Here is a 22,574-nt window from a genome sequence, read left to right as displayed (position 1 = left end):
GTGGGGTGTGCCCAGTAGGCTGGAGGCAGGGGAACCAAGGACGAGGAAGAGGTGGAAGGCCCTCCACCCAGACAGAGAAGGAGGAGGTGACAGGCTGTCAGCTTCCTTTGGGCCAGGCTGAGGAATAGGCATGAAGCTCTGTGACCCTGTCCTATAGGCCAGGCCTCATACCTATCTAGGAGAAAGAAAAGACATGTGGAAGGAAGCAGAGGCCTGTCTGACTGATGCTCCCTGAGCCTGCACCCAGTGCCATACTGATCAGACGAGGCTTGTGGTGGGAGAGAGTGAGAGACAAACTCCCTGCCAGGGGTGGAAAGACCCCTCTGCTGGCCCAGAAGGGCGCTGGCCCAGACTGAGAGGAAGTGGTTTGGGGACTGTCTGTGCAGGAAGTGAGGGCCATGCCTTTAATGTGAGCTCCCCTGGAGGAGGTGATAATGGAAGCCCCAGTATTGAGGGGGATGGGGGAATTATAAGCATTTCGAGAAGTGTGGAGCCTGCCCACTCTATTTCCTGATGCCCTGCCAGGTGTTTCCTGACTTATAGTCCCTCCACCCCACCCTTTGGGGGAAATTCTGCTTTCTAGTAAGCACAGGCACCAGTCATTGCCACCAGGAAGGCACATGGGACCATCCATTGTCCCTGGGATGGATGCCTTGAGAGCTGTGTCCCTCTTCAATATCTGGCCTGTTCTCCCTTCTCCCTTTCCCTGCAGGCCTTGGCTCCTGTAAACTGTCAGTCTCCCCATGTTATCCAAGGCGGATGCATGATGGGAGGCGGCGTGCAGTCCCCTCTTCTTTCTCAGGGACCCATCAGGGCAGTAAGAGAAGAGAGTGTTGGTGGAGCTGGTGGGAGAAGGCTGGGGGAGGGGCAGGGTCAGAGCTGGAGAATAGAACATTCAGAAGGCGTCTCATGAGGGGAATGAAGGGTTACCCTCAGCTGCCTGACCTCACTCATCTGTCACCTTCCTGCAGGGACTCCCATGGGATTGCTGGGACCTTGCTGGGTGAGATGGCACTGTGTGCAAAAAAGCGCCCCCCAGGTAAGATAGGCAAGAAGAGGGGATCCCTGGGACCATCAAGAGTTTGTGTTGTTATGGCTCGGGAAGCAAAGGGAAAAGGGACAACTGGTATGGGTCTGAGGACGGGTAGATTAAAACCCCTACCCCTCTTGGGGGTAGCCTAGGAAACCGAATTCTTCCGCTTGATCCCAGAGCTGGGTTCTCTGCTGTGAGGAGGCTGAGCACCAGCTCCCACCCGAAACATCTGCACTCGTATCTTGGGGCACCTGCAGCTCCTGCTCTCCGGCCTAGGGAGCTGTGTTCTCAACTCCCCTCGTCCTCTCACCTCCTTTCTCCCCTCATTTTTCCATCCACCACGCTCTCCTCGTTTTCCCGCGGGCGGGGTGGGGGGATGAAAGCGGTTGCCCGCGACAACGCCGGCAGTCCGCTCACCCGCATTGGCCCGGCCCGGGTGGGTGGGTGGGGGCGGGGCTTGCGCGCTGGCTTTCGCCTACGCGGCGCGCTGGCAGGCGCTGCCCCTGCAGTTGGGGAGCGGGCGGGGGCGGAGCCCCGGGCGTGCTCACCGCGTCCCGGGCCACTCAGCGCACGCTGGCGTCCGCTGGGGGCATTGGGGGCGGCGGTGGCTGCGGCGCAGCAGCTGAGCTCGGGGCGTCCCCGGGCGCAGGCGGCCGAGAGGATGGCCTGGGCTGCGGATGGGGCGCGCGCCCGTTGGCCGGGGCTCCCCTCTGAGTGGCCACAGCTTCACCTCCCTGGGGGTCCGCCCCGTCGGCGCCGCTGAGGCCAAGGACAGACAGTCTGCTCTCCCCCGCTCAAACCGGGATCATGACGGTCCCCAAGGAGATGCCCGAGAAGTGGGCCCGGGCTGGGGCGCCTCCCTCTTGGAGCCGAAAGAAGCCCTCTTGGGGGACAGGTAACGGGAGGCAGCGCCTGGCAGCTCTCCTGCGTCGGTTATTTCCCCCCTCCAATCCCCACATTCACTTATTCTCAGCCACCCCCAACCTTCCCTGATCCTTCTTCCAGACCCAGAGATCCTGGCTCCGAAGGATCCAGTCCCTGCCTTCTTTCTCTGCATGGTCTTTGGTGATTGCGCAGCGGACTCTCTAGGGAAGTCCCAAGGGGGCCTCTCTAGGGAAGTTTCTGGAGTAAAGTGGCTCAGAGGCAGAGGACACTATGGCCTGGGGTTTTGTTACTGCAGTGTGCTCTGCAGGGGTCTTGGGGGTGGTGTTGAGGGGTCTGTTGTGCGATCTTTGGACAGGTTTAAGGCATTATGTTTACTGTCTGAGTAAGTTACCCCCTTTTAGAGCCTGAGGTCACAGTGACCCCCGGGAGATGAGCTTCATAGCACCGCCCCTTGTTTTGGGACTTGAACTTGGTGCCTGCAGTCCCAGACCAGTGGAGGTTCAGGATAGGTGTAGCTAGATAGGTGTCACTAACTGAGTGACAAATGAGTGAGCCATTTAAGGGAAATGTGTGCAGATGGTACAAGAAAGGTTACAGTTAGAGAGCAACTGTTTCAATTACATTTCATTCCTCCTTCCTCCCTCTCTGTCTCAGTCTGTGTGACCCATATCCCTGACCCCCCCCCCCACTTCTACTTGAAGATGAGCTTTGAAATAAGGTGATGTCATTGTGGGCCAGTCAGAAGCCGCTGCTGGTGACATGTGACAAGCAGAGGCTCCTGTAGGGGGGACTGCACGTGGGGCTTGGATGCTGCCGCAGAGCAGCTCCAGGCCACGGTGACCCTCCTTGTCACCTCCCCTACCCCCTGGATTGGGGGAGAGCAGTACCATGGCTAGATCTGCAGTGGTCCTCAGCGGGAGGGAAGCTTTGTCTTCAGCGCTACTCCTTAATTATGACAATGGATGAATTCATAGCAGCAAAAGAGTCTGTGGATCCCCAAGACCATTAATGGCTAAGATTCCTCCAGAGGGGTGAGGGAGAGAAACTGAGTGCTCCCAGTGGAAGACCTTGAAGGTTGGTGGTGAGGAAAAGAGAGCACATCCTGTTCTGTGAATGTGACCTGCGGATCCATGTGGTGGGGCTGGTGGTGAGAGGCAGACTAGAGGGAAGAATTTAATGACACCTCAGATGTGGAGCTAACTCCATAAAACTATGTTCTGTGGAAAGAACCAGGGACCCCCCACAGAGTGTTGATGCAGGCCTCAGTTTGCTCCTCCTGACTTCAACATCATTCTGTTGCAGAAGAAGAAAGGAGGGCGCGGGCTAATGACCGGGAATACAATGAGAAATTCCAGTATGCGGTAAGTGAGTTGGAGCATACTGAGTTGGAGGGGGGAAAGGTGCAGGGACATCCTAGGTTGGGAATGAGAGCTGACGGGAAAGAGTGCTGGGGGGAGGGGACGACAGCTTCCCCGGCCATTCTCCATTTGCTACTGTGCTGAATTTTTCATGCCTTCACCTGTCGGTGAACCCGTGAAACTCCCATCTCTCCTCCTTTCACCCTCCTACACCCGGTGTTTGCAGGTTTTTAGGGCAAAGGTTTGGGGAAATGTAAAGATGGAGGAGGCAGCCTCAGTCTGGCTCTGGGCTGGGGTTGGAGGCTGCCTCATTATCTTCTCTCCCACTGCCACAGAGTAACTGCATCAAGACCTCCAAGTACAATATTCTCACCTTCCTGCCTGTCAACCTCTTTGAGCAGTTCCAGGAAGTTGCCAATACCTACTTCCTGTTCCTTCTCATTCTGCAGGTGAGTGACCTGTAGTAGACCCTTTGCAACCCACAAAGCTGAAGAAAGCCAAGGAAGGAGAAGGTCTGGGGAAAAGAAGGCATCCTGTGGGGCCTCAGAGGCATGCTTCTCTTTCCTCTTTTCAGTTGATCCCACAGATCTCTTCCCTGTCCTGGTTCACCACCATTGTGCCTTTGGTTCTTGTCCTTACCATCACAGCTGTTAAAGATGCCACCGATGACTATGTGAGTTGTTTTCATTCTTCTACTTTTTCCCACTTGCGCCACCCCCAACTCAAAGACACCTCAACTTAGCATAATTTCTTGGTGACTTTGACATCCCTTACCTGGTCCGTGTTGTCTTTGCTGAGGGTGGGGAGGAAGAGTTAGGGGGAGAGTTGGTCTGTGAATAGGGGTATACAAGGTGTTAACCTAGCATGCTGAGTTCCACTGATCATGTAATTCCCTTGAAGCGGGAGAAGGTGTCTTACCTTCCTCAGTTTTCTTCTTTTCAGTTCCGCCACAAGAGTGATAACCAGGTGAATAACCGTCAGTCTCAGGTGCTGATCAATGGAATGTGAGTGCCTGTTGGAGACAAGGGCTCAGGAGGAAGGGGGTCCTCTGGGAACCTCTCTAGCTACTGACAGCCTCTTCACTGTCTTCTCATTGCCTCAGCCTCCAGCAAGAGCAGTGGATGAATGTCTGTGTTGGTGATATTATCAAGCTAGAAAATAACCAGTTTGTGGCGGTAAGGGACAGTGCCCCTGTGAGCCTGTAGGGCTCTTCCTCCTCTTTGGCAGAAAGGGACGAGTCTTTCCTGATTTACTGTTTCCTCTTAAACACCCGTGGAAGGAAACTTTCTTGAGTGGGGGGCTTCTGTGTCGTGTTAACATGCCTGGGACTGGCCATTCATATGCTTAGAACTAAGCAAACTAAGAATGCTTAGCAGAAGGAGAGATCATCAAAGAGTGCATTGAGGGTGGAGGTTTGGGTATTTGGACTTCTCATTAGGTTTTCTCTCTAGGCGGATCTCCTCCTCCTCTCCAGCAGCGAGCCCCATGGGCTGTGTTACATAGAGACAGCAGAACTCGATGGGTAAGTGGCATGCTCAGTGTCAGCCCTCTCCTTCTGTCTCCTTGTGGGTAAAAAGATTGTCTTTGAAAGAGGTTCCCAGGTCTGGGCTCTGTCTAAATTTGGGAAATTTAGGGGTAGGAAAGGCTTAGGATGTGTAGCAGTATTACCCACCCAGTATTTGCTGGGCTAAGCAGTTATGTCCCGTGGTTAGGTTCCCCCAGGTAGAATCTAGAGGCAGGGGAGGGAGCCAGGACTCAGGGATACTGTCCTTCCAGAGAGACCAACATGAAAGTACGTCAGGCGATTCCTGTCACCTCGGAATTGGGAGACATCAGTAAGCTTGCCAAGTTTGATGGTGAGTAATCTTGGAGAAGCAATCTTCAGGTAAAGGAGGTCTTAGCTGGAGGAGCTGGGTTAGGTTTTGGGGTTTAAATTGTATCTTTTCCTTTTGGCTTCTTGTTGCTATGATTTTCTAACTCTGTGGACTTTTTGGGGTTTGGGGGAGGGGAGTGTTGGGGATGGCACGTGGCTACTGTGTGGTTTTGAGTTGATGATTATTTCAAGGGAGATTTGTGGCTGATAGCTCCCTGCTTGCTGTGCTTGTCGAGAGAAATTCAGCTTACTCTTTTTGATTATTAACTCAGAATAATGATACGTGCTCCCTTATAATAAGGCAAACTGTATACAGAGTATTTAAGAAAAAGTTAATAGCTCCTCCTTCCTGCCACTTCTACCCTACTTAGGTAGCCCCATTAACTGACAGATCGGTGTGTATTCATCCACACTTTTACACATGTTTATACAAACATATTAGTTCACGCTGCCTCATTCTTTTCCTGAAAAGTTGCAGCAATTCCTGCTCCCACCAGCAGTGTGTATGGGCCCGTGTCCTTACGTCCTCTCCCTCGGCTACTTTTTCTCTGTTTCATTGTCTTGTGGTCAGGCCGCAGGCTGGACCTTGAGCAGTGGGACTCTTGTCTCCCATTCAGGTGAAGTGATCTGTGAACCTCCCAACAACAAGCTGGACAAATTCAGTGGAACCCTCTACTGGAAGGAAAACAAGTTTCCCCTGAGCAACCAGAACATGCTGCTGCGGGGCTGTGTGCTGCGAAACACCGAGTGGTGCTTCGGGCTGGTCATCTTTGCAGGTGAGCCTCCTAGCATCCGAAGCAAGGAGGGTAAGAGTTAGTGACTCAGCCAGCCCTCTCTCAGAAGTGTGGCTTGAGTCTGGGTTGGCTGGAGAATACATAAGGGAAAAAAAACCTCCAGCCCTGAATATAAGCCTCTTGTCCAGCCAGTGTCTCTGTTCCACCCTGATGTCCTGCAGTCTGGGGATCAGGGGAGAAGTCTAGAGGCGGATTTGTTATTTGGTTTTCCTAGCCCTTCCCATTCTTTTCTAGGTCCCGACACTAAGCTGATGCAGAACAGCGGCAGGACAAAGTTCAAAAGAACGAGCATCGATCGCCTAATGAATACACTGGTGCTCTGGGTAAGACTTCTCACATCTGGTTCCCTGCCTCTCCCCTTTTGATTCTCCCTGGGCGGTTCCTTTTGCTTTCATCTCTCTTCCTTGGCCAGTAGTCTTCAGGTTTGGCTTTAAAGCCACTGGCAGGTCAGCTACGCAAAGGTAGTGTTTATTTCAGGCTCCTTTTAGACTTGGAAGATGTTATTTAAAAAAAACTTTAGGAACGTGCATGAATCAACACTTAAAGAAAGCTAAAACAAATCATCCCTTCTCTGAATTCCAGTTACGATGATGACTTAGTGCAACATGTGACCTTCTGTTTGCTTTTGCCAAGGACAAGGAGGCCTTCATGGGGATGGAGAAGGAATTGAAGAAAAATTTCCATTTGGAAGATGGTTAGCAGGGTCTTTCCCCCCAACTTCTAAGAATGAAGGATCCCAAAGGAAAAGTTTCTGTTTTAGTTTTTGGCAGTTCCTGAATCCTTCTCTTGTTTAGCTAGAAATCTGAGCTCCTGGTTGGGCATTCCTCCTCTTCTGGTACCCCCACTGCCTGCTGCCTGCCCCCCACCCACATGCCAGCCTGCAAAGGCTGGGGCCAGCCTCTGGTGAGACGGTTTCCACCCAGCTTTAAAGGGATTGTAGATACCCAGCCTGGGGAAAGCGTGGTTAAGTCTATCACGCAAAGGCTTATTTCGCCCCCTGGTGGTCGTTGGGCACCGGGATGGTGCCTGTTTTGTTTCAAAACGTCAGCAATAGAGGCAACGTTGGATATAGATGTCGGAAGCCAGAGATTGGCCTCAATTTTTTCTTTTTAATCACCAAAACTTTCTCATGATCCTTCTTCGAAGACTTCAAGCTTTATAAAATTTTTGATTAATCAAGAAATCTGGGCCGGGCGCAGTGGCTCATGCCTGTAATCCTAGCACTCTGGGAGGCCGAGGCGGGTGGATCGCTCGAGGTCAGGAGTTCGAGACCAGCCTGAGCAAGAGCGAGACCCCGTCTCTACTAAAAACAGAAAGAAATTTTCTGGCCAACTAAAATATATATAGAAAAAATTAGCCGGGCATGGTGGTGCATGCCTGTAGTCCCGGCTACTCGGGAGGCTGAGGCAGGAGGATCACTTGAGCCCAGGAGTTTGAGGTTGCTGTGAGCTAGGCTGACGCCACGGCACTCACTCTAGCCAGGGCAACAAAGCGACACTCTGTCTCAAAAAAAAAAAAAAGAAATCTGTCTACATTTATGAAAATACAGTTCGTTTCCCTGGTTTAAAAAAAGGGCAGTCTGTAGGAGATGATAAACATAACAATAACTTTGCATTTTTTTTTTTTTTTTTGAGACAGAGTCTCACTCTGTCGCCAGGCCAGAGTGTCATGGTGTCAGACTAGCTCACAGAAACCTCAAACTCCTGGGCTCAAGCAATCCTACTGCCTCAGCCTCCCGAGTTGCTGGGACTACAGGCATGCGCCACCATGCCCGGCTAATTTTTTCTATATATATTCTTAGCTGTCCAGATCATTTCTTTCTATTTTTAGTAGAGACAGGGTCTTGTTCTTGCTCAGGCTGGTCTTGAACTCCTGACCTTGAGCAATCCTCCCACCTTGACCTCCCAGAGTGCTAGGATTACAGGCATGAGCCACTGCACCCAGCCAATAACGTTGCATTTTTGTTGGCTTTTGGAGGCTTAGCCCAGGTAAGCAAAATGATTAATTTACTACAAGTGTTTTGGTATTTTAAAAGTAGCTCACCTCCACTCTTACCACCTTTGAGGACGCCTGAAGGTTCTAGGCTGCCAGATTGGGAGCTAATCAACTACTTCAGCTTCCCCATCACACAGATGGGATAATGTTCAGAGAAAAGTCCACATGATGATCCGTGACAGACCAGAACCTGTCACAGTTCTGACCTCTTTCCAATAGAGCATGCTGCCAGTTTAAAGATGCCTGAGCTTTTGTGGGCTCAGGGTACGAGTGGTGACTTGAGGGCTTTCTCAGTGTCAGCCTAGCCTCTGCTTCTCATTCCTCCCCAGATTTTTGGATTCCTGGTCTGCATGGGGGTGATCCTGGCCATTGGCAATGCCATCTGGGAACATGAGGTTGGGACGCGCTTCCAGGTCTACCTGCCCTGGGACGAGGCGGTGGACAGTGCCTTTTTCTCTGGCTTCCTCTCCTTCTGGTCCTACATCATCATCCTCAACACCGTTGTGCCCATTTCGCTCTATGTCAGGTACGTGCTTTCTTTCCCCAGGGTCTTTCCAGGGAGCCCAGGTGGTCCCTTGGAAAACTTCTCTTATCTATGATCATAAAATCTTTGAGAAGGAACCTGAAGTCCTCTTCTTCCTGTACTGTGAGCATTTTATGTTATCTGTTTATCTTTGTGTGCAGAGCAAACTTTTTACCACAGTTTCCTGGAACTTGGGACTTTATTAGAGCAAAAGCCATATTGATTTATTCAGCACACATTCATTGCTTGCCTACCCTATGCAGAGAAGTCTGCTAGGTGCCATGGCACACACAAAGATGAATTAGAAATGGCTCTCCTTGCCTCTAGGGGCTTCAGTCTAATAAAAGAAGAAAAATGTAAACACATTATAAAACTAAATAGAAACAAGTGCTGTAGAAGTCATTCTACCTAGAGTCTTCTGTGTGAAGCAAGGGGACACAGAGTTGTGTGAGATGGCCTCTGCCTTCAGAAGCAGCGGTTGGGGGGGGAGGGGAGACCTGAACATGTCAGACTGAGATATCACTGGGAGGCAGAAAGCGCCAGGAAGGCTGGAAGACCATTGCTCCCGGTGCAGTTAATCAGGGGGGACGTCTCTGAAGAGGTGGCATTTGCTCTGGGTTTTTGGTGGTGACAGGGATAGGCGAAGGTGGAGCCACAAAGAACAGGAGAAGAGGGCTGGAAGCAAAGGCATGGAGGTAGGAACCTGAGAATGGGCCATGAGTGAGGAGCCGTGGGAGGAAGAGCTAGAAACATCAGCTTGCTCCTGACTGTGGAGGCTTTCCAGTCTTTGCCTGTGTACTGTGTACTGAGTAAGCCATTAGAGGTTTTTGAAAAAAGTTGAAAGAATGCATTCTAAAAAAATCTGAAGAATGCTTTAGGAAGTGTGTGCAGCATGAATAGGATCAAGGAGACATCTAGGATGTTTGAGGTAAAGAGAATGTTAGTAGGGATTGGGCCATGAAGAATGAAGGGGAGGAGGGAGGAAGAGGAGGAAGGAAGAATGGCTGGGAGAAAGAAACTTTCTTACTTAGTGCCTTGCACTGGAGATAAGGGGATCTGTGATGTTTTTAAGGAAATGTTTTATAGAGGTGCTCAGAACTCTTCCTATCTTCCATCTTTTTTTGCACAGATTTTTTTTCAGACTATTCCTCAAATAGTTCTTAACTCTCCCCATCGGCCCCCAAATCCTAGTGCTGATGATAATGAGTACAAGGCAAAGTGTTTCTGTGCTGAGGAGTCCGGTCTGGGCTTTTCTAGAGCATGAAGAGAAAAGCTGGAAGGTCCTTGGTTTAGTCCTGCCCTCGCACTGGCCATGTGACCTCAGGCAAATCCACAGTTATTCAGGGCCTCACACCATTTCAGTTTTCTCCTGTGAAATAGGAACAATAATACCTGTTTCACCTTGTCTGTAGGGATGTCTTGATAAAAGATACTGGATTAGGGCCGGGTGTGGTGGCTCACATGTATAATTCCAGCACTTTGGGAGGCTGAGGCAGGAGGATCACTTGAGGCCAGGAGTACGAGACCAGCCTGAGCAACATAAGGACACCCTGTCTCTACAAAAAATTAAAAAATTAGCTGGGCATGGTGGCGCAGCTGTAGTTCCAGTTATGGGGAGGCTGAAGCAAAATTGTGGCCTGAGCTCAGGAGTTCGAGGTTGCAGTGAGCTACGATCATACCGCTGTACTTCGCTCCAGCCTGGTAGATAGAGCAAGACCCTGTCCCTAGAAAAAAATAAAAATGCTGGATTAGAAAATACATTGTAAAAATTAAATTACTGTACAAATATCGGGTGGTAGCATGTTCATCATTATCATTGAAACTCCAGTTCTGCATTACTATTGAAAAATGTTTTCTTTTTTGTTTTCCCATCTTTGGGCTTTGCTGTTCATGTTTTGTATCTAAGTTCACTGAAAGCCCCCCGGTAGCAGCCTAAGACAGTTTTCTGAGTCTTATCAGGTTAAAGTGTGTATGTTTTTGGGCATGGGGGTGACGAGCTGCATGTAGAAAAGGCTATGAAGATGTTTCCAGCTCTCTCATTTTTTTGCTTGGGAATGAGGTCCTCACAGAAGCCTCAGCTAGGTCAGAAGCGGGGTTCCAGGTATGGTTCTTTGCTCAGCGGTACTGGACCTAAACTCAGGGCCCTTCCTGGAAACATGAACAGCCTACATCCCAAGTGACAATTAGCAGGAAGAGGACGTGTGCAGACCTGGGGATGTTGAGAGCCCTGTGCTGCTTGCTGTACACTGGTGCCATTGCCCAGATTCTCGAGGCCCCTCTCCCTTCCGGAGTCAGCACCCCAGCTTTGCCTTGTGTTCTTTCTGAAAGCGGCAGAGTCAGGGTTGTGGGGCCACCAGGGTGGAAGGAGCGTGCTCCACGTGTGCCAGGGCAGGGAGGAGTGGGCTTTAAGCCCTCTCCGTTTTCCTTCCCGAGCGTGGCCCCTCTTTGAGGTGGCATCTGTGTTGTGGCAGGCACAGCACCCTCATTATTTCTCTCTTTTTTTTTCTCTCTCCCTATCCTCTCGCACTTTCTCTTGTTTTTCTCTGCATGGTTTCTGTATTATTAGTCCTGAGGTAAGAAGTGGTTGAGTGCCTCGTCGTAGCAGTCCCTTTCCTCCTCTGCCCGTGCCGTCTGACCTGCCTGCCCAGGCCCTTTGCACCTTTTTGTCTGGAGAGCGTCAAAGGGTGGGGCGGGAGTTCCTCTGTCGGCCGTATCCGCCGGCTCCACCTCCAGGCTCTCCTTGCCCTTCCCTGCCCAGGTTCCCGCGCCCAGGTGTCTTCTCCCTCCGTCTCTCCCCAGGCGAGGGCCTGCAGTGAAGGCCCGTGGGGGTGGGGTGCCTCCTCCCCTTCCCGACCCCAGCCTCACCTCCTGTCCCCTGTGCAGTGTGGAGGTCATTCGTCTGGGCCACAGCTATTTCATCAACTGGGACAAGAAGATGTTCTGCATGAAGAAGCGGACGCCTGCCGAGGCCCGGACCACCACCCTGAACGAGGAGCTGGGCCAGGTGGAGTACATCTTCTCCGACAAGACGGGCACCCTCACCCAGAACATCATGGTCTTCAACAAGTGCTCCATCAATGGCCACAGCTACGGTACGTGGTGCCACCTGGGCCTGGGGGCTTGCGTCTCGCCTGGGAGGACAGTGGAATTCAGGCTCCCACAGTCATCTGGACGCTGGGTTTTTCTTCCTTCTTACTTGGGTCTGAGGGGCCTTAAAAAGGTCCATTTTGAGGACCACAGTTTCCTGCAGCTGTTTTCCTTTCTTTTTTTATTTTTATTTTTTTTTTGAGACAGTCTCACTCTGTTGCCAGGGCTAGAGTGCTGTGGCGTCAGCCTAGCTCACAGCAACCTCAAACTCCTGGGCTCAAGCGATCCTCCTGCCTCAGCCTCCCGAGTAGCTGGGACTACAGGCCTGTGCCACCATGCCCGGCTAATTTTTTCTATACATATTTTTAGTTGGCCAGATAATTTCTTTCTATTTTTTTTTTTAGTAGAGATGGGGTCTCGCTCTTGCTCAGGCTGGTCTCGAACTCCTGACTTTGAGCAATCCGCCCGCCTCGGCCTCCCAGAGTGCTAGGATTACAGGCGTGAGCCACGGCGCCGGCCCCTGCAGCTGTTTTCTAGCACTTGCTGTCCCCTGTGCCTGGCCTGATTTGAATACCGTGTTTTCTCCCTGTGCCAGTTACGCTCCCGCCTTTCCTGCCTTCTGCCACTCTTGGATGAACGGATGTTGTATTTCTAGCTGTTGGGTTTTGTGATTTGTTATTTTTGTTGTTTTTCTGTGAAGCACGTGCATTGGATGTGGGAGGTAAAGGAGTATGTCAGTTGCTCTGGTCGCTCCTTTTATAGCCATCACTGTCTTGTTTCTTATAACTCGGGTTAGGTTTTGGTCTCTCTTGCTCCACTGCAAAGAAAAAAAAAAAAAAGGTCCTGAAGAGACGAAGAGATGGGACAGGAGGAAAGACCTCACAGCCAGATCTGCCAGGTTTTGGAGTGATTTTTTTTCTTCCCTTGAAGGGGAAAAAGCTTTTTTCACTAGTACAGTTAAAGTCCCTCTCCCCACCCCTCGTTATGGGGAGGACCAATTCTGGCAAGTGCCACTGCCACGCAATACTCAGAGAACCTGAACTTCTCATCTCTGGGGGAGCAGAAACTTTCTGTTGGCCACTGCCGGGTCTGTCTGGTATTTCAAAGGAATGTTGGGTGCTGCAAATAGAAACTGAAGGGGTAAACTTACTAAGCCCATTAAATCCTGTGATTGGTTGTTGTTTTCCTGTCATTATGAGAGACTGACTATGGGGGGAATGTCAAAATACTTGTATAATTTTAAAATTTCATAATTAAATGTGAGCTGGTTACCCACCAAAAAAAAAAAAAAAAAGGTCCATTCTGTATCCCGTGTCAGGAAACAAATACTGAGAGTCCTTCTTTTGTCCTCCCCTGATGCCTCCCCCTGGTCTCGGCTCCAGGCAACAGGGAGCTCCTTGGCTGTTTGAAGTGAAGCCCAAGATCCTGGCCTCTGGGCATATTGGCCGGGTGGGACCTTGGCCGCCCTGGTGGAGTGCTAGACTCTCCCTGTGTTGCTGCTCAGGGCCCTTGTGAGTCTCTGGAATGTGACCGTGGTCTTCCCAGTGTGGCCACGCTGCAGTGGCCTGTGGCTGAGCTGCTGGGATGGCCTGGGCAGTGTGTGTAGGGGCTGACTTCTGTGCAGAGCGTGAGCTCCTCTTGCAACTGCTTTCTGGACTAACCTGCACCTTACGGCCGGTGCGTGAGGCTTTATTGCATAGCCCTAAAGGGTGTAAGGGGGCTTGGGAGCCCTGTGTGGGGGATGCAAAGAACTGGGGCTGCCCTAAGGGGAGAGCCGCTGGGGGAGTAGGGACAGGGGTGGTAAGCACAGCCAGCATCCTGGAGTTCTGGGACCCTGGTTGCCTGCTGCTTCCTGTCCCTTGGCAGCGTGAGCGTGTGTGACATCTGCTCAGTGATTAGGGCTAAGGGTTCAGGTGCCTGTGGGGGTTCTGTATTGGAGGCTTCTCCCCCTTGCTCTGGAGATCTACAGTTCTGACATCGTCTCTCATTCTGTCCTGGCTGTGTGTAGGCGACGTGTTTGATGTCCTGGGACACAAAGCTGAATTGGGAGAGGTAAGATCTTCATAATTCTATGTGCCAATGAAACAGGATGCCTGACCAGTAACGCTTGGGGTAGTCAGGAGTGATGTGTTGTGTGGGCCGGAAACAGAAACTGCCTGGAGAAATGGGTGTTTTAAGAAAGAGTTGGTGACAGAAGTGGGAATCTTGAGGTCCACAGTGGACAGGATCTTGGGCTCTCCTTACTGCGAGTTGGGAGAGCAGGGACAACCTCTGCTCTGGGGGGCAGCCTGGCAACCCAACCTTTCCTAAGAGCCTTCTTCCCTGTTCCAGAGGCCTGAACCTGTCGACTTCTCCTTCAATCCTCTGGCTGACAAGAAGTTTTTATTTTGGGACCCCAGCCTCTTGGAGGCTGTCAAGATGGGGGACCCGCACACGCATGAGTTCTTCCGCCTCCTTTCCCTGTGTCATACCGTCATGTCAGAAGAAAAGAATGAAGGTGGGCCGAGGAGCTGGCTCGCTCTCTGCCCTGACCTGACTCTGCTCTGCCGTGCAGTGCAGCTGGGCTGGGGCTTCCTGGGGGGAGCACATGGCTGAGAGGGTGGCCGCTTATACCACGCGTGTTCTTCCTTCCTCCCCACCCAGGAGAGCTGTACTACAAAGCTCAGTCCCCGGATGAGGGGGCCCTGGTCACCGCAGCCAGGAACTTCGGTTTCGTATTCCGCTCTCGTACCCCCAAAACAATCACCGTCCATGAGATGGGCACAGCCATCACCTACCAGCTGCTGGCCATCCTGGACTTCAACAACATCCGCAAGCGGATGTCAGTCATAGGTGAGGCCAGGACGGGGGTGCTGGGGGGATTTGGGGCAGCGTAAGGGTTGGAATGGGTGAGGTGTGCCGGGTGACTCTTGTAGATGTGTGTAGGTTGGCATCTTCGCCTGCCTGAATTTTCCTAGCACTTTCTCCCCTTGCTCCATTCCTAGTGCGGAATCCAGAGGGGAAGATCCGACTCTACTGCAAAGGGGCTGACACCATCCTGCTCGACAGACTCCACCACTCCACCCAAGAGCTGCTCAACACCACCACTGACCACCTTAATGTGGGTGTGAGGAGAGGGGCCGGCCCGGGCTCGGCTGCTCTCAGTGCAGGGGGGCAGGGTGGGGTGTGTGACTTGTTTTGTTTTACTGTGTAAGTTTAAATTTAAGGTATATGACATGATTTTTTTTAAATAAATTTAAGGGATACAAGTGCAGTTTTATTACATGAATGTATTGCGTAGAATAGAGGTGAAGTCTGGGTTTTTAGTGTAACCATCACATAGTTACCTCTTTGTGTGTGTGTGTGTGTGTGTGTGTGTGTGTGTAGTAGGAGCACCTGAAATCTACTCTCTTAGCAAATTTCCGGCATACAGTACAACATTAAGCATTGTAGCCTTTATGCTGTATGTTAGCTCCTTAGACTTACTCGGGTGTGACTTTCCTGACTGTGCCTCCAGGAGTATGCAGGGGAAGGGCTGAGGACCCTGGTCCTGGCCTACAAGGATCTGGATGAAGAGTACTACGAGGAGTGGGCTGAGAGACGCCTCCAGGCCAGCCTGGCCCAGGACAGCCGGGAGGACAGGCTGGCCAGCATCTACGAGGAGGTTGAGAGCAACATGATGGTATGGGCTGTGGGACGGGCCAAGGGAGGGCAAGGAGGGGTCGTGCCTAAGGTTCTCGTGTCAGGGACCCTTGTGGTATTTTCAGCTGCTGGGTGCAACAGCCATTGAGGACAAGCTTCAGCAAGGGGTTCCAGAGACCATTGCCCTCCTGACGCTGGCCAACATCAAGATTTGGGTGCTAACGGGAGACAAACAAGGTGAGAGCCCAGCAGGGTGGAGAAATAGCTTCTGGACAGTAGCCCTGTTGGACCCCTGTGTGGAGCCGAGGACATGAGGCACGAGAGTGTGCTGACCTTGTTGGATGCCTATCCGTAGCTCCTGCGTTCTCTCTTGGTAGAGACGGCTGTGAACATTGGCTATTCCTGCAAGATGCTGACAGACGACATGACGGAGGTGTTCATAGTCACCGGCCATACCGTCCTGGAGGTGCGGGAGGAGCTCAGGTAAACAGGAGGCCCAAGGCAGGCAGATGCCCTCAGGCAGGGTTTCTGGATGCTGCTTAGGCTTGAATCCCTATTCCCCACTGCTGTCCTGGAAGACCATGGCCATTTCATTTTCACTTTCACAGGAAAGCCCGAGAGAAGATGATGGACTCATCTCGCACTGTAGGCAACGGCTTCACCTACCAGGAGAAACTTTCTTCTTCCAAACTCACTTCTGTCATGGAAGCCGTTGCTGGGGAGTACGCCCTGGTCATCAATGGCCACAGCCTGGTAAGCATCACCATCCTTAGCTTGGGCAGTATCTTTTGAGAGAGCACTTATCTCCTCCAGCTTTTATATCAGTATCTTCTCATTTCCCCTGATGTCATGGGGGGCTGTGGTCTTACAGGGGTGGGAAGGAGGTGAGACTCCCAGCTATCTCCTGGGAAGACTGTGGCTCTCTCAGGTCTCTGTGTTCTAGGCCCACGCCCTGGAGGCAGACATGGAGCTGGAGTTTCTGGAGACGGCCTGTGCCTGCAAAGCTGTCATCTGCTGCCGGGTGACCCCCTTGCAGAAGGCACAGGTGGTAGAACTGGTTAAGAAGTACAAGAAAGCTGTGACACTTGCCATTGGGGATGGAGCCAACGATGTCAGCATGATCAAAAGTGAGTGTGGACTATGCCGGTGTGTGGGCTGGGCAGGAGGGCAGGGAGGGGCCCACTGAGGTCTCTGGACCAGGGAAGAATGACAGGGGAGGGGGGCTGTAACTTGGTAGGATCTAAAGTGTGTGGCCATCTTCATCTTCTTGTCATCTCTGTCTCTGCAGCGGCTCACATTGGCGTGGGCATCAGTGGGCAGGAAGGGATCCAGGCTGTCCTGGCCTCCGATTACTCCTTCTCCCAGTTCAAGTTCCTGCAGCGCCTCCTGCTGGTCCACGGGCGCTGGTCCTACCTGCGCATGTGCAAGTTCCTCTGCTATTTCTTCTACAAGAACTTTGCTTTCACCATGGTCCACTTCTGGTTTGGCTTCTTCTGCGGCTTCTCCGCCCAGGTAGTAAGCGTTCCCAGTCCACTGTGGTGCACACCTGTAAGCTCTTTAAGGGCAGAGGTTGCATCTGTCCTGCTCGTTGCTCAGTCCCCCAGAGCCTACCTATTGTCTGATACATATATTTAAAAATGCCTGTTGAAGGAGTGGAGAGGGAGCTCGAGAAAATTTCGTAGGGCTCCCTGTGTGTGACATCAGCTGTCTTCTTGTGCCTGATTTGTGAAGAAAGGTTGCATACTCCTCTCTCGCCCCCTTTCTCTTCCAGACTGTCTATGACCAGTATTTCATCACCCTGTATAACATCGTGTACACTTCCCTACCAGTCCTGGCTATGGGGGTCTTTGATCAGGTATGGGGAGTTTGATGATTCAGCAGGATGTGGGGGAAGGACATTGCTTGAAGGAGTCACACTGATATGGTAGATGTGACACTTGTGTCCAGGGCCTGTGGTCACTGGGAAGGCAGTTCTTTCAGCTGGGGAGGGGTGGCTGTTTCCCCCTCTCAGCTGCAGCTGAACAGAGACTGATTGGGTGCAGCTGGCTTGAGGTTGCTTCTAGCTGCCAAAGACTTTGGAAAGGAGGAGGCAGGGGCAGAGTCTGCCCTTGGCCATCCTGAGTCAAAATGGCAATTTCTGAGGCCTCCTATGCCACATGGCCCTCCCCTCACAGGATGTCCCCGAGCAGCGAAGCATGGAGTACCCTAAGCTGTATGAGCCAGGCCAGCTGAACCTTCTCTTCAACAAGCGAGAGTTCTTCATCTGCATCGCCCAGGGCATCTACACCTCTGTGCTCATGTTCTTCATCCCCTATGGGGTGTTTGCCGAGGCCACCCGAGATGATGGCACCCAGCTGGCTGACTACCAGTCCTTTGCAGTCACCGTGGCCACGTCCTTGGTCATTGTGGTTAGTGTGCAGGTATGAGGCAGTCGAGGAATTTCTCTCTTCTCTGGAAGGAGTGAGCCTCCTGTCCCTGGGGCTGCCCTGGGCACCCAGTTCTGTTTCTGGGAGAGGGAACAGGGTTTTTAGTAACTACACCTACTTTTTGCAGATTGGGCTGGACACAGGCTACTGGACGGCCATCAACCACTTCTTCATCTGGGGCAGCCTAGCTGTTTACTTTGCCATCCTCTTTGCCATGCACAGCAACGGGCTCTTTGACATGTTTCCGAACCAGTTCCGGTTTGTGGGTAAGCCCCTGTGCCTTCCTGTTGAATCAATGAGGAATCAAAACTGTTCTGGGACTAACAGGGTGGTCAGCCAGTCTTCACATCGTAAGCATTGATTCAACATTCCTTAAGTGCCCTGTGTTTGGTGAGGTGCTGTGGGGATATCAAGGTGTATCTGACCCAAGCCCTGCCCCCAAAGAGCTTCCATAGCCACAAAAGTGAAGACTGACGCTGCCAGTCCTGGGAGGCCAGGGCTCCAAGGGGTTGAGGGCTGGCAGGCTTCGCAGTCAGCAAAGTCCTGCCTTTGGAGTGGCCAGGGATAGTTCCAGAGAGGAGGCTGCTATGAGTGGAGTCAGGACTGGGGAGTCAGGTTCCAAGGTGGAGAGCTGGAGGTGTTTCTAGGGACTGGAGAGTGCTCCAGCTCAGGTGGGCAGGAACCGCCACTGAGGGTTCTTGGGAGAGAGGCTGGGAAGGTGGGATATTCGAGGCGTCAGAATGCCAGGCTGTCAGGATTGCATTTGACTTGCCAGGAGTCTTTTAGAGGAAGAGGTGACAATCAAAAGATTGCTTGAGAAAGATGAAGCTGGCAATGATGGCCAGCGAGGAAGCCACTGTAGTGACCAAGTGTGAGGCTGTTCAGAACTGGTGCCCGGGTGGCCGTGGTGGGTCGCAAAGAGGGGTTGGTTGGGAGGTATGAAGTGAAAGGAGCATTTACAAGTCTTGGCATTCGCTTTAGATCTGTCCATTCATTCATCTCGTGGGCATCCCATCAGCACTTGCTATATGTCCCGTTATTCTGGGTGCCAGGGATGCAGCAACTGACCAAGCAGGCAAAGTGCTTGCCCTCCTGGATCTTAATGTACGAGAGACGGATAATATACAAGTAAATAGATGTAATGTCTGGAGCTAATAGGTCCAATAAGAAACGTGAAGTGGGGTGGAGAGAGACAAGCATGGTCAGCAAAGACCTCTTGAGGAAAGGACACGTTGACAGAGAGATCTGAATAAAGGGAAAAGGGAGCAAGCCACCTGGCTGTCTGGGAACTAATGGGAAGCGGAAACAGCAATACGAAGGCCTTATGCCGGGGCTTGGGAGGAGGAGTGGAGGAAGTTGGGGGGTAGGGGTGCATATGGGGGGCAGGGATGAGAATCAGTCCAGACCCTTTAAGCCCTTATAGGTGAGAGTAAGAACTTTGAATTTTAATTTAAATGCGATAGGGAGTCATCGGAGGCTTTGGAGCAGGGTTTTGAACTGACTTATGTTTTTATTTTTTTTTTATTTTTTATTTTTTGAGACAGAGTCTCACTCTGTTGCCCAGGCTAGAGTGAGTGCCGTGGCGTTAGCCTAGCTCACAGCAACCTCAAACTCCTGAGCTCAAGCGATCCTCCTGTCTCAGCCTCCCGAGTAGCTGGGACTACAGGCATGCGCCACCATGCCCGGCTAATTTTTTTTCTATATATATTTTTAGCTGTCCATATAATTTCTTTCTATTTTTAGTAGAGATGGGGTCTCGCTCTTGCTCAGGCTGGTCTCGAACTTCTGAGCTCAAACGATCCGCCCACCTCGGCCTCCCAGAGTGCTAGGATTACAGGCGTGAGCCACCGCACCCGGCCTGACTTATGTTTTTAAAGGGTCACTCTTGCTGCATTGTGGATAATGAAGTGTAGGGGCAAGGGTAGAAACGGGGAGACCAGCTGGAGGCTATAGCAGTAACCAGGGGAGCATGATGGGGCGTGGACTAGAGTGAAAGGTGGTAGGATTCCAGAGACGATTTGAGAGTGGAGCCAACAGATTGCACGTGGGGTCCGAGGAGGAGAGAGATCAAGATTGACTGCGGGGTTCTTAGAGCAACATGGACTAGATTTGGGGTGGAGGAAACAATAGTTCGCTCTTGGCCATGTGATATTTGAGATGACTGTTAGATGTCAACAGAGTTGTCAAGTAAGGCTGTTAAAGAAGCAGGTCTGGAGTTTCAGGGGAGAATTCGGAACTAAATTTGGAGATGCACGTTTAGGGGCTGGGCAGGGAGAAAAGGGAAGCCAGAGATGACTTAGATTTTGAGACTGGGGAAGTGGAGCTGCCAGAAGCAGGCCCGGGGAAGTCAGGGGCTGGCCTCTGTCTGCCTCGTGACTCCTGGGGCCACCGCCTGCTCTCCACCGCCAGGGAATGCCCAGAACACTCTGGCCCAGCCCACGGTGTGGCTGACCATCGTGCTCACCACAGTCGTCTGCATCATGCCTGTGGTCGCCTTTCGGTTCCTCAGGCTCCATCTGAAGCCAGATCTCTCCGACACGGTAAGAAGCCGGGCTGTCCGCTTGGGGGATGAAGGAAAAGGCGGGAAAGGGCCCTGGGTGACCACTGGTGCTGCTGTGTTCTGGGCTGTGCGACTGCTTAGTGTGTGGGGGTCATCGGCTCCTCTGTGTGGCTGAGGAGGGACCCGAGCCGGCTTGGTCCCCGGGTGCTCTGGGTCCCTTCCCCATGGTGGTGACAGAGGACGCCTAACCCCCTTCCAGGTCCGCTACACCCAGCTGGTGAGGAAGAAGCAGAAAGCCCAGCACCGCTGCATGCGGCGGGTTGGCCGCACGGGTTCCCGGCGCTCCGGCTACGCCTTCTCCCACCAGGAGGGTTTCGGGGAGCTCATTATGTCTGGCAAGAACATGCGGCTCAGCTCCCTGGCGCTGTCCAGCTTCACCACCCGCTCCAGCTCCAGCTGGATCGAGAGCCTGCGCAGGAAGAAGAGCGACAGCGCCAGCAGCCCCAGCGGTGCGGCGGACAAGCCCCTCAAGGGGTGAAGGCTGGGACCGGATGCCCCGTGCTGGGGACCAGAGCACGCAGGGCCGCTGCTCGCAGGGGGAACAGTCTCGGAACTGCTGGTCCTCACTCCTTCCGCCCTGCTGGTCCCACCAGGAGTGGCTGAGGGCCCTGCCACCAGCTGGGGAGGTGTAGGGAGCAGGGCCGAGGGCAGAGCAGGGGCTGGGGAATCAGGAACCAGCCCCAGAGGGGGATCAGGTGTGGAACCAAAAATAAGAAAAATCTGTGAGAGATTGGGTCTGCCCCTGCCCTGCCCGGGAGCCCACAGGGGGACTGTAATCTCGTATTTTTTTACTCCTACTCCCCAGAGGGGCCTAGCGCCCCTGTTCCTGAATTACACAAGAATGTATCATGCCGGGAAGCCAGAGACCTGCTGGGGCCTCTGGGCCCCTCACATTGTGTGTGTCTCTCCTTGGTTTGTGTTGTGTCCCGTTTGGTTTTGTCTCTTTTATTTGGCAAGTGGAGGAGGCCTTTATGTGACTTTTATGTTGTGGTTGGTGTCTTAACTCTCCTGGGAAGAGGAGGCTGGCACACACTGCGATGCCCCCGCCCAGCTGGATATAGAGTGGTGTGGGAGGAGCCACCTCTCTTGGGTGTCCCTACAGTGGCTAGTGCCCTTGTGGGACAGAGGGGCTGGCCGGGGGGAGGTACTGGTCAGCCAGAGGGTGTCGGGAGAGTATGAAGGAGGGTTTGGTCCTGTCTCCTTCCTCACCTTGAGAGTAAAGTGCTACCCTCTGCCCTCAACACACACCCACATCAATTCCTGGATTCCGTAAGTCCTGCTGGTACTGGGCTGGACCCTGGGAAAGTGGCCCCATCATTCTCAGTGAGCTAAAGCTGGGTATGAAATTTGGTCCAAGAAAAAAAATAGTTTTCATTTTAAATTTAGCCCCAAGTTCATTAACTGATTCTCTTTTGACTCCCCTTTTCCTTCCTCATCTGGTGCTTTCTTGCACCTGTACCCCAGGACCCTGAGGCAGGGCTGCAAGGGGAACCTGGCCTCTTTGTCCCCTTCTCCTGGTAAGCAAGGGCCCCACCCCTCCAGGCCCAGCATCTGGCAGGAGGTGGTGCGGTCCAGGTACTGGGTGGAGGAGGAGGAGGAGGAGGAGGGCGAGGCTGGGCCGGAGACCGCCTGCTCAGTGCCTGGCGTGTTCTGGACAGGACTCCGTGGGAGCCTCAGCACAGCCTGTCCCTTTTCTCTACCCTCCACACCTGTGAAGCTATTCCCCAAATTAGGCATTTTCTAGTTAGTTGCTACCTGATCAGCCTTGGGAAGAATCCTTTCCTCTTCTTTGGTAGTGGGGGTGGGGGGCACTTCAGGAACGGTGTGCAGCTGGGAGTGGGGTGTGGGGATATTACGTGTTCCATGCGGGAGCCCCAGAGGAGCTGGAGGTGGGCTGCCGTGAGGTGGGGGTGGGGCGGGGGTGGGGGAAGGGGAAGGGGAAGTCTTCACAGGGAAATCCCCTTTGGCCACACAGTTTACAAACCCAGTATCATGTCTGTCTGTGTGTCTCTCAAGGTGAGAGTCTGATTTTTATACCAAAGAGGAAATGATTTTTTTTCATATTTGGTTTGTCTATATTATATAAATATATATATATATACAGTTATATATATATTATTTTTTTGGTTCTCTCTCGTTTTTTAGGGAGGGAGGAAAGTACCAAGTTGCATTGAGCTGTAATTAAGGAACATTATGTATAATTTATGACACATTTCTATACTTGCAAAAATTATATCATTTTATGGATATAAGAGAAAAATGCTTTTTATAAAATTTCAATTTCTGAGAAGTGTGTAATTTGTCTCTTTTCTGATGTTTAATCAAGACTGGCAGTGAAAGTAAAGACAGATGGCAACTGTCTCTTAAGTGTAATCGAGTGGGCAGCTCCAGGCTAAGGTGGACGAAACGACTCTGACTG

General features: G+C 52.1%; 1 protein-coding gene across 1 annotated transcript; it reads left to right on the top strand.

Moving 5' to 3' along the window:
- The first annotated feature begins 1,840 nt into the window (after window positions 1-1,840).
- Window positions 1,841-22,042, top strand: ATP8B2 (ATPase phospholipid transporting 8B2). The gene is made up of 27 exons (XM_069478674.1): window positions 1,841-1,928; window positions 3,221-3,279; window positions 3,612-3,725; window positions 3,851-3,949; window positions 4,219-4,280; window positions 4,379-4,451; window positions 4,728-4,798; window positions 5,053-5,132; window positions 5,767-5,925; window positions 6,178-6,266; window positions 8,268-8,464; window positions 11,345-11,553; window positions 13,557-13,600; window positions 13,880-14,045; window positions 14,192-14,380; window positions 14,533-14,648; window positions 15,045-15,209; window positions 15,295-15,406; window positions 15,547-15,652; window positions 15,778-15,922; window positions 16,113-16,296; window positions 16,458-16,681; window positions 16,941-17,024; window positions 17,344-17,589; window positions 17,723-17,861; window positions 20,005-20,135; window positions 20,355-22,042. Exons 1-27 carry the CDS (start codon window positions 1,841-1,843, stop codon window positions 20,631-20,633), a joined length of 3,630 nt encoding a protein of 1,209 aa, XP_069334775.1. The 3' UTR covers window positions 20,634-22,042.
- Window positions 22,043-22,574: the final 532 nt, after the last annotated feature.

Source organism: Eulemur rufifrons, chromosome 8 (assembly GCF_041146395.1).
Source record: "Eulemur rufifrons isolate Redbay chromosome 8, OSU_ERuf_1, whole genome shotgun sequence".
Taxonomy (NCBI): domain Eukaryota; kingdom Metazoa; phylum Chordata; class Mammalia; order Primates; family Lemuridae; genus Eulemur; species Eulemur rufifrons.
Note: the sequence above shows the minus strand (reverse complement) of the source record. Positions and strands in the feature narration are given on the sequence as shown.